General features: G+C 41.2%; 1 protein-coding gene across 4 annotated transcripts in view; it reads right to left on the bottom strand.

Annotated features, from left to right (window-relative positions):
- Positions 1-15,334, bottom strand: part of TBCD (tubulin folding cofactor D) — a 121,596-nt gene that overhangs the window by 37,198 nt on the left and 69,064 nt on the right. For all 4 annotated transcript variants that reach the window (XM_083725803.1, XM_083725802.1, XM_083725801.1 and 1 more), the window contains exons 17-18: positions 11,845-11,874; positions 2,493-2,578 (exon numbers count right to left, since the gene is read on the bottom strand). In XM_083725803.1, the coding sequence (XP_083581929.1) occupies positions 2,493-2,578; positions 11,845-11,874 (116 nt within the window). The remainder of the gene's footprint in view (positions 1-2,492; positions 2,579-11,844; positions 11,875-15,334) is intronic.

Below are 15,334 nucleotides of genomic sequence, written 5' to 3'. Positions count from 1 at the left end.
GTCAATCCTCCAATTATGACCTGTTCATCCGGTAACTCGAAAGTACATAAGAAAAATGGGAAAGAACTACCTTCCGGACCCATCACATTTCCTTGTTTTTGTTTCACTATAGAAAAGAGTTGGGAAATTGGCTGCGTGTAGGAGTAAGGTGTGTACCAAAAAAAGCAAAGACTAAAGGGAGGGTGGAGTGCCATGGAAGAGTGTGGGCTGAACAGCTTAAGGATGAAAGGGACAATAAAAAAGGTAGTTTAGAAACTGAGTAAGTAACAAAAACAAAGTATGCTCACACCGCAGACAAAGTATGCTAAACACGCTACTTTCTTCAAGGCCTGCAAATTGCCAGCCTCCCTTCAGTTCACCATTACTTGACTTGTATTCAGTAAGCACATTAATTCATATGGTTCTGCTGGCCTTAAGAATATTCTTCAAAGCTGATGCACAGGAAACATTTGGTTTAGAACGGATATGCATACTAAACACAGTGGGTTGGTAGAATTCTGGACTATACTACTTCAGACAGTAAGTGGGGGTTGTATTTTTTAATGCTCCCCCATGTTGCTTTTTCAAAATCCCTGCATGCAATGAACAAGCACAACCAGAAGGGGGCTATATTAATATTCTCCCTCTGTGTGTGTGTGTGTGTGTGTGTGTACACACTACACCAGGGGTAGGCAACCTAAGGCCCGGGGGCCAGTTGTGGCCCAATCACCTTCTAAATCTGGCCCGCAGACAGTCCGGGAATCAGCGTGTTTTTACATGAGTAGAATGTGTCCTTTTGCGCTCCGTGGCGACCCGGAAGTAACGGAACGCGTTACTTCCGGGTTTCGCCGCTTGTGCAGACACTCAAAATGACATCAAGCGCATGCGCAGAAGTGGCAAATCGTGACCCGCACACACACAAATGCGCAGACGCAGGTTGCATTCTGCTCTAGATGCGAACAGGGCTCCGGAACGGATCCCGTTCGCATCCAGAGGTACCACTGGGGGGAGGGGGAAAGAGGGGGGGGTCTTCTTACAGATCAGTAACTGGTTAAAGCACACTCGTTATAACTTGATTATTCTTGGAAGGGGTTCCTCCAAGGATCTGTATTGCAACTGGCCTTTTTCACTTGGTTCATATTTAGGGGTGAGCACTGAGAAGGTGAGATTTGCTGATGGCATAAAGTTATTCAGGGTGGTAAAAACAAAACAAGGTAAGTGAAGAGATCCAAAAGAACCTCTCTAAAAAATTCCCAGCTTCACATATACGAAGATGGTGTCTGAAGTGGCAGTGACTGGGCAGGAAAGAGATCTTGGGGTTGTGATGGTCACTGTAGGAACAGATGCTAGACTAGATGGGCCTTTAGCCTGATGTAGCACGCTCTCATATTCTTACATTCTTAAGAAGAAAACAACACCATACACTGGCTATTCTCCTTGATCACATTCACTAGGAGTGACTTCTGCCAGTTTTGCAGAGGCATGAAAACTCCAGAAATGTCAAATGTCTTCCTTTCTGCCTAGATCCTAACACAGTCAAGCCATCCAAGGCATTCCCACCAAACCGAAAATCTGAGACCCCTGATGAAAATAAGCTCCATGCCAGAAGCACTAGGAAACTATCTGCAAAACACAGCCCAGTATAGGTACTTAGCTAACAACACTGATGAGCATACATCAAGGGAAGGAATCGCCAACCAAATTATGCAAACAGGACCCTATTTTCACCCCAGATATTTATATTCACCACCATGACAAGGAAGCTTAGCACCAGTTAATACTCAAGGTAACGTTACCCCCCTTTCTTTCTGGAAACACAGTGTTCAGCTTGAGGACACATAAGGTTGTCCCATCTACATTAAAGCTCCCTCTTATTTAGTATTGCCCACCATCTTATACTTCCCCCTCCACAAGTTTTCCTTCCACACCATCATGTTACTTTTGTACTCAGTTCTTAATTAGGGTTTCAAGGTATCACACACCTAGGCAGTGCTTGCGATCCCACTTGAAGCCTCCACCTAAAGAGGCTAGTATAGTAACCTAAAAGGGCTCTGCTTGGCCCCTGGCCCCATTGTAGATTTACTGAGATAACTTAAGCAACATTTGTGTCCTGCTGCCAAGGACAACCTCACAATCCAGGGCAACCCGCTGAAGAAGAAAAATTATCCCCCCCCCCACTCAGTTTGGTGTAGGTAAATGCCCTATTTCTTGTAAAATAAAAGGAAACACCATGTGGCACCCTTAATAGTGCCTCTCCTATTAAACATAAAAATCAGAGGGCTATATATGGACTTCTACTTAAAATTATTTTACAAATAGTGAAGAACACAAGCACTACCAATTTCACTCAGTCTTCTCACATAGAACATTGCAGAAACATATTGTTCACAATGTTCTCCAATTTCCCGTGCAACCATATGTAGAACAAGAAAGACTTTTTTAAAATCCAAAATTATCTGTGTGTCACCCATAAATTTAAGGTAGAGGAGGTACTTACATTTAGAGACTCTTACCTTATATTGAGGAAACAATTCGCTCTGCTTCCAACAGCAAAATAATCAGCTGCAGTCAATATGTCAATCCCATGTGGGAAAGTACCCTATCAAAGTTAGAAGAGAAAATCACACATAATCACATATAATCACAGTAGTAAGACTGGGGAATGTTTCACTTAGGTAGACACAAGAATAATTCCCAAAGAATTTGTCCCATATTAGCATCACAAAAAACAATGGAATCCAAATATACAGGAAATATACAGATAAAATGGAGTGGCTACACAGACAGGATTTGGCTGAGCTTTCAGTACCTCCCACTGAGATCTAGAACAAAGGCTGGGATCCAAAAGGCCAAACAATTATTATTATTATTATTATTATTATTATTATTATTATTATTATTATTACTACTACTACTACCCCACCCATCTGGCTAGGTTTCCCCATCCACTCTGGGCCGCTTACAGCATATATTAAAAATTGTAACACATCAGACATTAAAACTCTCCCGATACAGAGCTGCCATCACTAGGAATTTTCTTAACCCCCTTCCCATTTCAGCCCCTCATCAGCACCCAGAGTGTTAGGAGAGCGGCCCACCCCTGTGATATCAACTATCCCAAGCGTAATGTCACCATCTGTTCATGTAACCCTGGTGCCTTCTGCTGTTAGGGGAAAAAGCCTCTCCTTCTGGTGAGGCAGCTGGAGTTAAGTCCAAGAGTGAGCCATCTCCATTGACTTTGCCACCATCTCCAAAGATGCCGAGGCAAGAGCACCTGCTCAAACAAACACTGTAGCCTCAAACTCTATGAAGCAGAACAAAATTGCTTGCCCAGGCTCAGGATGGCAAATAGTTGTGCCTCCTTCGCTCTTCAGGAGAGCACAAGGAGTGTGTCATGTGTTGGATCAATGTCTTAACTTAAGCTTAGCCATGCACTGTAGATCTCTACCGTGCCTCATCCATTGGTAATCTGTAGAGACCCATGTTGGCACCCTGCACCGACCTTCATTGTTAAAACCTTTAAAACTTCCATGGGTGAGCTGGGGAGAGGCAAAACCATCCACATGGTTGGCTGGCAGGCGTTATCAGTCAGCCATGGGGAGTGATGAGACTTTCCTACCTTCAGAATTTTAACTGGTCAATTAGAGGCCAGACTGTGGGGCGGGAATTTGGAGACAGACCTGAGTAAGCCCGTCTTCACTTAGGTCTGCCTCCAAAACTTAAAAGACGGCTGTGCTGCCTTCCAGCAATGCAGTCGGCATCAGACATCCCACCCTCCCAACCTGTATATATTTGGCCCCGCCTGAAGGGAAGCATGGTGACTTTGCACATGACTTTGCAGTGGATTGAATTGGTTGTCGTAGTCAAGGACAGGGAGGAATTTCCCTGTGGCAGAAAAAAGCACTGGGTTGGATCCTTAGTCTAATCGGGGTGTGGGTGTGGAAAGGAGCCTTATCCCCTCTCTCCTCTGAATGAAAGTATCGTGGTACCCTGGTAAACTGTTCCCAAGGGGAAGGATTCTGTCCATATGCCCAGATGGGAGCTAACAGGCCACAGAACACCCCAACTGGCATTCTGGAGGGGTCACTCTTATTTGGTGTGCGTCAACTGGGGATGCTTAACCCAGGATTGATCCTGAGGTAGTTATCAGCCAGCAACAGGGTTGGCTGATCTAGAATACACATCCAATGCTTAAGCAAAACTCTTCTTACACTTGTAATCCATTTGGATGTGGCCATTTCAATCACAAAAGGTCTCATGTCATTTACTGCTTCCCATGCCTCTACCATGGTGACCCCAGGTTTACTGCACCCTCAAAAGCGTAAATGTCTCACTCCCTCACTCATCAGCTTTCCAACCTTTACTGCTGCAATTTCCCCCACCTCCTTGAACACTGTAACATCATTATACAGTCATACCTCAGGTTACAGCCGCTTCAGGTTGTGTTTTTTCAGGTTGCGGACCGCTGAAACCCGGAAGTACCAGAACGGGTTACTTCCAGGTTTCGGCGGTCGCGCCTGCGCAGAAGCGCCAAACTGCAACCCGAGCATGCGCAGACACGGGTTGCAAATGCTGCGGGTTGCGAACGTGCATCCCACATGGATCATGTTCACAACCCGAGCATCCATCGAGCTTCCTGGGACCTATCACTTTTATTTTACTCTTGTTTCTATTGCTACTTCCCAAGTCCAAGGGCAATCTACTAAGCCAGATCAACATTTTAAAGTTACATACATCACACTCTCATGTCTTTCAGTTAAAGTGTCAGTATTTGGGACAAATCTATCAGACCAACAGCAGCTCATCCTCCAACAAAACACAGCTAGAGCCACAGAGGGGAGAGACTGCCCTAGCACTAGACTTTAATTCCTTCTAGTCATCCATTTTCTATGAGGGCTTATATCCAGAGTACAGAAAAGTAGGTTCTCAGGATTAATAGTTCAGTATTCAATCTGCCCAGAAAAACCCATGTCTACTGAGAAGGTCCAATTAACTGGGAATGAGGCTTAATGTCACATGGGTATAGAACCACAGCCCAAGTCTCTAGCACACCTTTTGTTGCTTGAAAATTCACTTGAGTCATTCCTAATTGATATATAGGTCACAGAGTTATTATTAGTTGACCTTGTTTTGCTTCAGTATCATAATGAAAATTTTCCTACAAGAGGAGATAACACATCAACTAAAGACAAAGTAAACTAGAACTAGAAACTAATCACCAAAATGCAACAAAAGTGAAACCATAGTTTATGAGGATGGATCAATTTTAGACCTTTTCATAATTATTTTTGTAAATAACTTTGCTTACATGCTTTCACCAGAGAGCTATAAAAATGTAAAATGGTAAAAAATGTAACTGTTTCAACCATATAATTGAAGTGCTTGAAATAGAGAGTGAGACTTCAGATGCTGGGATGCCAGAGATAAAAAAAATGTCCACAGTAAGTCTTGCTCATAAAAAAAGAAATGTGAATACAGAAAATTTGCATAATATAGGTTTTATTGCTTTGCCAACACTCTGTCATGATTTGCTAAAAGAAAGCATAGGTTCTACTTGCCACCAGATTTAGAATTTAGAGAGAGCTTACAATCTAAAACAAACTATTCAAGTTGTTCGAAATGTGGTAGAAAGACCGGCTTTTAAAAATAACTTCTCTAAAGGAAAGCACAATGAAGTAGAGCTGAGGCATAAAAAGGAGACATATGAAACTATCTCATGAAAAAAGGGTTTCCATCTTCTGCAATCTGTCAGGAGTAAAATGAATGGGACAAAAATATCATCTTTAAAGTGGCAGCAACATACAGTGGTACCTCAGGTTAAGTACTTAATTCGTTCTGGAGGTCCATTCGTAACCTGAAACTGTTCTTAACCTGAAGCACCACTTTAGCTAATGGGGCCTCCTGCTGCCACCGGGCTGCCGGAACACCATTTCTGTTCTCATCCTGAAGCAAAGTTCTTAACCCAAGGTACTATTTCTGGGTTAGCGGAGTCTGTAACCTGAAGCGTATGTAACCCGAGGTACCACTGTACTCAAAATGAGGTCATCAACAACACTATGTGCAACATGATCCACTCCCTCCTTGTCAAGGAAGAGGAGGAGGTGTTCAGCATAGCACTGCTGATTGCCCCATTTAAGTAGCTGTTGCAGTCACTTTAAACAGGTAACTCACAACAGTATGAGCAAGGCAAAATTCCCTGATTGCTTGGCAAGTACCTCCCTAAGAGCCAGGAAGAGACTGCAATTTCACAGCAAAAAGTATAGTTGGTTGATTGATTGATGAGCTGTCCTTTTGGAGAAAATGTCATGCTACCTGAAACGTGATCTTTCATTGTGGAACGCCCACTCCAGAAAAAATTATCTCAGCCCTGCAAGCAACTGTAATCAAGAAAACAGAAGGACTGCACACAAATCTAACACTGTTTTTTCCTTGCAAAACTCAGCAACAACATTATGTCTTCCGATGGAAAATAAGTCCTAAATCTCCCTTGTAGTCATGAGGAAAGTTGTCTGGCTGATTCACATTACAAAACTGATTAGGAAAAAATGGATCACACATACCTATCATAATTAGCAGCCATTTTCTTAGGCTGCAAGGAGTAATTTGGTACTCCACCCTGGGGGAAAAGGTGGTTCACTAGTATAGACTTCCTTCTTGCTGTCAATTTTTGTGACACAGTAGCAAATCTTCTCTTACAGCAAGAAAAGCAACCCAACACTCAGGTCCTCTGGACTGATTTTATGGCATGTGAAATGAGCTGCTCCTTATAAACTCAAGGCTCGAGGCAAATCTGTCACCACTCCCAAACAGATCCCAAGTTTCCTTCCTTTTGATTTAGAATAATTGATCTCCACACTTTCTCAAGGCAACTAACAACAGTCAAAGAACAAATAACTAACAAACAATAAAGTAATCAAATAAATACCCAAGCCCAGAAACAGTATGGAAAGGAATTAATAATCAGGATCAGTTTAAAACACCAAAAATTATAAAAAGCCCACCTGCACAAAAATTATTCATCTAGCAAACTCTCTGCAGGAGAGTGTTCCAACACTGGGATGCGGCTACAGAAATGACCTCTTACACATGCTGATTAATCTAACAACACACTCATACTGGGATGCAGCAAAGGGCCTCTCCATCAGAAAGCCACAATCCCCCAAGCATCCAGGCTTGAATTCTCGACCAACTTACACTTTCAAAGGCAGCCCCACAAAAAGCACATTAAAGTAATAACTAAGGCATTATGACTAGGCGTGACTCTTCCCCAGAAATGGGAGCAGTTGGTATATCTGCCTGAACTGGGCAAAGCTCCCTCCTTGACCGCAACCATTGTTCTTGAGAATCCAACAGAAAAACCAGACCCAGAAAAAAAAACCAAAGAAACCCCCAAAAGGAAAGAGATATCCATCAAGGACAAGCAAAATCTCAACATCAGGAGAAGCTTGAACACTGACATACAGAAGCATCTCCATCTTATCTGGATTAAATTTTTATTCATCCAGCAGATTACTCCTTAGCAGTAAGTAGTAAAACCATCTCTCTCTCTCCTGCCATGTTCTGCTCTCCCTATCCATGTAAGCCCATCTCTCTCTTTTGGTGTGATACCCATCTCTCTTTCTCTCTCATTTATCTTCTCCCGCCTCTCACACCCCACTTGCTGCAATTTTATTACTCTGTCTCTTTCTCTCTCTTCATCTTCGCTCCCAAATGATTCCTGTATTGCAACTGGAATTGCTGCTTTGTCTCAAATCCTCTTCCACTGGTTTTTAATCCAAGTTCTACCCACAATAAATCAATGCTCACTTCCGTGTCCTAGCAACACTGCATGCTGCTCTTCTGAATCACAGGAGAGAGTACCTCTGATTTTGAACTGCAATACAAACACTGTGTACAGAATGCCTCCCCTTATCAAACAAAGGACAGAGGCCTAATGGCTTTTGCAAAAAGTAGTAGTAAAGGAAGGCCAGCCATTTTGGCAAGACATCGCTCTCATCCCTTTACTTCCAGGCACTCATCGCAAGAGGCTTCACTATCATAGCTACAATACATGGCATCTGCACAGTCAGGTATGCAATAGTTTTTCTGTAACATGTCCACAAAAGAGAAGCATCTCAAAAGAGAGAGGGAAGCTTTTCTCAATGGATGTAAAGCACATCCTGAAAAAGGAACAAAAGGAACTATGGATAATCAAGTGGTTTTTTTTTTTAGAGGCAGCATCACTTCGTTTGTAATCACCATTTCCATAGTTAAATTACAGTATTTGCATTGGGACATGGGACATGTGCCACCAATAAATTTCAGCAAGACCAGCTAAGGTAAAGCTGCAAGTTTGAGACCCAAGAAAACTGGCAACTTGAAACAGGATGAAGTCAGAGCAGGGTGTTTACTCAATCCACTTCTAAACGGTGAGTACTTTTGTCATTACTATAATCTCTGGAGTGACAACACAGAGAGCAATTTGAACATTCTGCACCTTTGTTACAGTTCTTTTTGGGACACACCGAAGTCAATATCAGAAGTGAGAGCCAGCAGGTCAGATAAAAAAAGTAGTCATTCCTCTGCAAGCCATGTTTCACAGATGGCAAGATCCAAGACCATAGAAAAGCAGAGGGATTTGCATTCAGTGCTAAATATAAAACCTACTGCAAAAGAAGAATTTGAAAAGCACTAAGGAGCCATGGCTTTACCTGTCCTGCACCTGACATCAAATGACGTCCAATAGTTTCTGGTAGGTCATGCCCACCTGACACCAAATGATGTCAGGTGAGCATGACCTCTCACAAACTACCACATTAGCCAAATGGGCCTAATTTCACCAGCCTGGTCTATATCAAAACTCCCGTTTGAAAAGATGCATTCTCTTTCCAGTTATTAGCTATGTTTTGTAGAGATGAGGTATTATTCGTTAATAATAATTTATAATTAGAGATTACAGGAAAATGTAAACTCCTATATAAACGCTAAGTATCAGCATTTGAGTAAAATGAGATGTGAGGTACAAGATTCTACCAGCAGCGCTATCAGCGTAAACTGCTGCATTGGCCACCTCATGAGAAGAGAAGACTCCCTGGAAAAGACCCTGATGTTGGGAAAGATGGAGGGCACAAGGAGAAGGGGACGGCAGAGGACGAGATGGTTGGACAGTGTTCTCAAAGCTACCAGCATGAGTTTGACCAAACTGCGGGAGGCAGTGGAAGACAGGAGTACCTGGCGTGCTCTGGTCCATGGGGTCACGAAGAGTTGGACACGACTAAATGACTAAACAACAACAACAATTGGAGCGGACTGCACACATTCAAGTGTAACCAAACCAAAAGAAATATATGAATGTCACTCTGATGAAAAAGAAAAATAATCAAAAGGCTATATTGGTAAAAATGAAGAACTTAGCCAAACTGCACCCTTTCTCATAATGCAGCATCATAACCAGCACTGGCATGTTCACCAGGCTATTTTGCCACCTCAGTGAGAAGCAGTCAATGAAGAGTGTGGTAAAAGCCACCCCAGGGTGCAGACACATTCGAGGGAGTGTTTTAAGTTTCAGATGCAGTGCGAGTCAAGAGTTGATACTAAATGAAAAAGCTGGGAAAACTCTGAAGGCAGCGAGGATTGGCCACTCCAAGCATGAAGAAATACTAAATCACATTATGACCAAACAGAAATAGAAAAGAAAATCGCACATGCCTTATGGAGTCTGAACTGTGGATAACTGACCAATAAAGGCATATTGGGATTGTGGTAGATAACTCAACAAGAACATTGCCTCAGTATGTGACAGCTGTGAAAAAGATGAATGCCATTAAGAAAGAAACAGAAAAGAAAACTCTCAGCATTATAATGCCTGTATAAATATCTATGGTGCAAAGATACATGGAATACTGTGCAGAGTGTTGATAACCAAACCCCGAAAAGAATAGTATAGAGCTTTCTAAAAATCCAAAAGTATAATAGCATAAAGTTTTGGGGCTAAGAACAAGGGCATCTAACAGACTATGTAGAATAGGATAATGATCAACGTTTCTTCTCAAAACTTTATGATTAACTATCTACTAAATTCACAAATGCTAGAACAGATAACCAGCAGTACTGGATATGATGAACCAAGCTATCTTCAAATCTTTAAAAGGCTGCCACCTGGAGGATGGAGCAACTTTGTTTTCTTCCCGCTCTGGAGGGTAGGATTTGAACCAATGACTTTAAGTTACAAGAAAGGACATTCCAGCTAAGCATCAGGAAGAACTTTCTGACAGTAAGAGCTGTTTGACAGTGGAATGGACACCCTTGGAAGGTGGTAGACTCTCCTTCCTTGTAAGTTTCTAAGTAGAGGTTGGGTGGCATCTGTAATTGGTACCTTACTTGAGAATGCTGCATTGCAGGGGGTTGGACTAGATGACCCTTGGGGTCCCTTCCAACTCTACAAGTCTATGATTCTAACAGCATGGGGAATGTGGGTGCCAAAACCCACCAGGATATAGTTAACATGGTCACCTGGTCCATATGGATTCATTATATTCCAGGGACTGGGGTGGTATCGTAGGACCACAGAACACAAATTATGTTTTTCTCTCTTGCCATGGTCTCTGCCCCTCTAGTCTAACAGGTTGTGCACATTTCTGGAGTATGTCAAACAATACTTGAAAATTGCTGAATACTTGAAAATTGCTCCCAGGGCTACTAGAATAGGAATAGAAGTGTATACAGTTGGTGTAAACGCATACCAGGAACAATGTTTAAGTCCTCTCAACTTTTGAAATAGAAGCACAGTACAGGATTGATCCATCAGCATTGTGTATCCCTTAAGAAATAGTACCACAAAAAACAGTGCTCCTAGTGAGTCTGTTACCAAATAACATTTTGTCCCCATGCTTTCAAACATGTTTCAAAAATGCTTTAATCTGCAAAAAGGCTTATCTGTTTCCACTTACCAATGTATACATATTCACTACTGATGGACTTTCAGAAAAGAAACAGTGCAAGGCTACAACCTTCTACATACCAATGGCAAACCATTTTAGCAATTTTGTCTTATTTTTTTAATCAGTCTTTCTTTAAGCAACCTCATTGAGGTTCCCTTAAAAGTGAAATTAATCTGACTATAAATTATTTACATTCTGGTCTAGAAATGTGCAAAACTGTATAAAAATCAGGGAAGTGGGCACCACTGGGAATTAGAAGTGCTTTTCCTTTCCAACAAAGTTGTGCTCAACCCTCATTCTCCATTGCATTTATATAGCTACCCAACTACCACTGCTGCATCAGGTTAAGGAGGGAAACAAGGGCAGAAGCTGTTCCTATTGCTCAAGAAAAATACTGTATTTTTCGCTCTATAAGACGCACCAGACCACAAGATGCACCTAGTTTTTCGAGGAGGAAAACAAGAAAAAAAAAAATTTGAATCTCAGAAGCCAGAACAGCAAGAGGGATTGCTGTGCAGTTAAAGCAGCAATCCCTCTTGCTGTTCTGGCTTCTGGGATAGCTGCGCAGCCTGCATTCGCTCAGAAAGACGCACACACATTTCCCCTTACTTTTTAGGAGGGAGAAAGTGAGTCTTATAGAGCAAAAAATATGATACTCCCCTAACAGCCTTTGCACTGTGCTGATTTTCGGAATGGTGGTATTTGGTATGCTGCCTTTTAAAAAGCTAAGGGCTCTCCCTCAGAATATACTCAAATGTCGTAATTAGGTTTTTAATAGGTACACATGAAGCATTACCAAGATCATTTTGAAATCATTTGTCCAAATTCACCAAACTCTCCCTTCACTTCCACAAGTGACAAAATGTCTACACTTAATTTTACGCTACAGTAGATTTACAAGAAATTAAATGAAGAGAGTTAAAAAAAAGAGAAGAAGTTACCATACCTGTCTACCAACATTCTCCTGGAAGGCAGCCTAAGAACAGAAAGAACAAACATACAAAAATGAGTCAGGTTTGCTTGCAGATAAATACTAGTTCATGAATTCAAAATAAACATGCAGCAGTATAAACGACCCATGGGTTTTATTTAAAAAAGTAAAGTCAGCTTTGCTGGATGAATATGCCCTCAAGGAGTTGTTGTCACTGCTACTTTATGTGCTAATGCTCTTTTAAATCTGCAGGTTGCCTGCCAACTGTTTAAGAATATGCATTTATTAAAAATAGGCGCACCCACAACAGTGGCCTTTATTGCTGACACAGGGCTTCCCAACAGAAATGAAAAGGCAATGCCCTAAGAACTTAAGTACCAAGAGAGGGTGGTTTTCCAACATGCTTCCGGAAGGCCTGTGTGTGGTTAATGTGCATTTTCAGATTTCAAAGCTCATGAGCCTCCTCCTCTCAGAAGCTGCATGAGGATTCTCTTGTCAGCAGCTTAGTTGGAATGTTCTTCCTTTATGGACTTCACTTTCATATGCTAAACTACCAGTATTTGTTATTCATGTACATACATATATATATATATAGAGAGAGAGAGAGTGTGTGTCAAAACTTCTGTTTTTAACAGTACACTCTAGCGATCAGGAGATAGGTCTTGAAAAGAATTGGAAAGTGGTAAACCATAGGTAGTGGAGCATTTTTACATTAAGGCAGCCTGACTAAATTATGCAGTGAAGTTGAGATTTCAGTACTTTACCTGGTAGTAAAGAAAAACCTGTGTTCTCTCAAAGCTGCCACACATTTTTCTTTATTAAACCTTAGCACTCACCCTACCTTTGCCAAACTGTAAGACATTGAGAGTAGCCTTTGTCAGGGCAGTTTCCAGGCATGAGTAACTACAGATGCTAAGTTTACTTCACATCCTAACAGAACTTCACCACGCATTGACAGATGACCTTTGGTAAAATTCTCCTAACTACCCCATATGGTGATACGGGTGACACTGCTATCCTGGAGTGACAAGAGTTTATTCAGGAGAGGCTAGTTGTCTAGGTGGGTTCAAGCTCAAACACACCACAATGGATAGCTAAAGTACTCACTGGTATAAATTTAAATGGGAACAACTGAACAAAATAACAAAGCAGAAGTCTTGAAATGGCAGTGTAGCTCTATAGTTTCCAACACTGGCTCTGAAATTAACATACTTTATCTTCACATTTTTTTTACTAGAATAGTAAGATTTGGAACTAGGCTGTTAGCTAACATTTTTGTAGTGTAGTGTCGTGTTTGTTTGTTTGTTTGTTTGTTTGTTTGTTTAAAGATTTCTCAGCTGCCCTTCATGAAAAAATTCCAGAGAGGTGTGAATAAAATTCACAGAACACAAATAGTGTATAATTTTAAGGGTTGTATACAAATATTACTCAAATATTAACTGACCAAGTTAGTCATGTCCATTAATTTCAATGGGCCTACTCCCAAGTATGATGGCATTATAAAGTCAGTGTGCCCTCTCCTTTGTACAAGCACAGCGAATCTCTACTAAACTGGGTACTTGGAGCAGGGCCTCTATAGAAGAACTTAAGATACAATAAGCAGGCTCTTATGGGAAGAGATGTTCTTTGGGGTATATGGGTCCCAAGCCATTTAGGGTGTGAAAGCATCTTAAATAAGGCTCTGAAGCAAGCAGACAGTCAATGTAGTTCTTTCAAAATAAGTGCACTATGAACAACTCTGACGATACTTATCAAAGTTCAAGCAGGCAAGTTCTACACTAACTAAAGGGCAGCCTCATGTCCATTATGGTAATCAAGCCAGGAGATTACCACATATTAGATCAACACGGAAGACTATCCCTCTACAGAAACAGTCAAAATTAGCAGAAAGCCAAAGCACTTTGGGTAATTGAGGCCATGTAGGCCTCAAGTATCACTGCCGGAACAAGGAGTACCTCCAAACTGCATACCTGTTATTACAGGGGGAATTGCAACCCTAACCTGAACAGGATGAACACCAATTTCATGCATCTAATCCACCCATCCACAGTGCTTCAGTGACAATTTAATTAGCCATTATCTAACACCCTTTAGGGGTGAAAATATGTGTTTATTCAACATACTTGAAAATCCAAGGTCTAGCTGGGTGTTGTTTCAGTACTACTTAGAAGGTCACACCAAAACTAGGGTTCTCAATAGTAAAGTGATGTGGTATACTGTTCTCTTGATTGAATTAGGAAGTGGGGATCTGGCTTTTGAGCCTTCAAGAATGTCAAGGCCAGCATATATACAGAGGACTGAGACACTCTCTTTTTCATTTCATCAGAGGGTGTTGACAGGGCTTGCAAAGCTTTTGCAGTTATGCTTCATGAAAGTTTATTTTTATGTTTGCCTAAGTTAAAATAAATAGGATAAACGGCTCACACAACTTCCATTAAGCAGGAGAAACTGGCTTCAGGTAAACCTCTCTCCCTACCATGGAAAGTATTGCAAACATTGCAACTCAGCTCATTTCTAAATATCCATGAGGTGAATACAATTCCCACAGACTTCAAAAGAAAACTGAGCACCTATCTTGGGACAGTTAAGTGTATTTTTAATTTCATAATCCCTGCATGCCCATCATTTCAAAGTAACAAGCCTTAAATCGCATAAATTATACTCTTCAATTTGTTCTACACTCTAAAAAGAACAATTGGGGGGAATGAATTCAGAAGACATATAAAACCACTGCAATACATAGATAAAATTTGAATGAAACTATGACTTCGTTGGAAAGGTAAGAGAGGGAATTGGTTAATCTCCCTCCCCACCCCCCTTTAGGTGTTGAGTCATTTTAAATCTGTCTTAGCTTGAATTGCTGGTAGATATCCAAAATGCTAGTGGCTACTTATTTCTGCTTACAATCTTTTGTTATGTCATGGGAAAATGCTACATTCAATTAAATAATAATAATCTACATAAATAGCAGCCCTTTAAGTTACTGATTCCTGATTTCACTATCGTTAATATGAAGGATAATTCTACTTGCTATATCAAATTAGCAACATGCCCACACCTGAGGCATATGGGAATCACTATGTTATTTTATACACATTCAGAAAACTTAAGTTCTTTAGAAAATTCTAGACACTGTAGCCAGAAGCACTAGATCCCATGTGGCAATATATGGGCTTGCATGTAATTTCTAGGCATAGAAATCCATATCCAGCTTAGCATATGCTACTTGAGTTCCTTTCTCCTTATAGAAACCTCCCTATGGTTGTCAACAAGCTGCCTCCAAAGCTGCTAAGGGCAGCTTTCAGCATAATGTGCTACAAGAGCAATGTGAAGTAGGCAAAAAACCCCTGAAAGCTTACTGGGAATATGCCCACCTAAACAGGATCTTTAAATCCGAGCCGTAATCACAAAGAATCACACAGAGTTTTAATTTGTCTGTTGGCCTTGGCTGGATGCCTTACAGTCAAATAGCATGGCTATCATAATTCTTAACTGTCACAGACAA

This window comes from Podarcis gaigeae (genome assembly GCF_964106915.1).
Source record: "Podarcis gaigeae genome assembly, chromosome: 2".
NCBI classification, from domain to species: domain Eukaryota; kingdom Metazoa; phylum Chordata; class Lepidosauria; order Squamata; family Lacertidae; genus Podarcis; species Podarcis gaigeae.
Note: the sequence above shows the minus strand (reverse complement) of the source record. Positions and strands in the feature narration are given on the sequence as shown.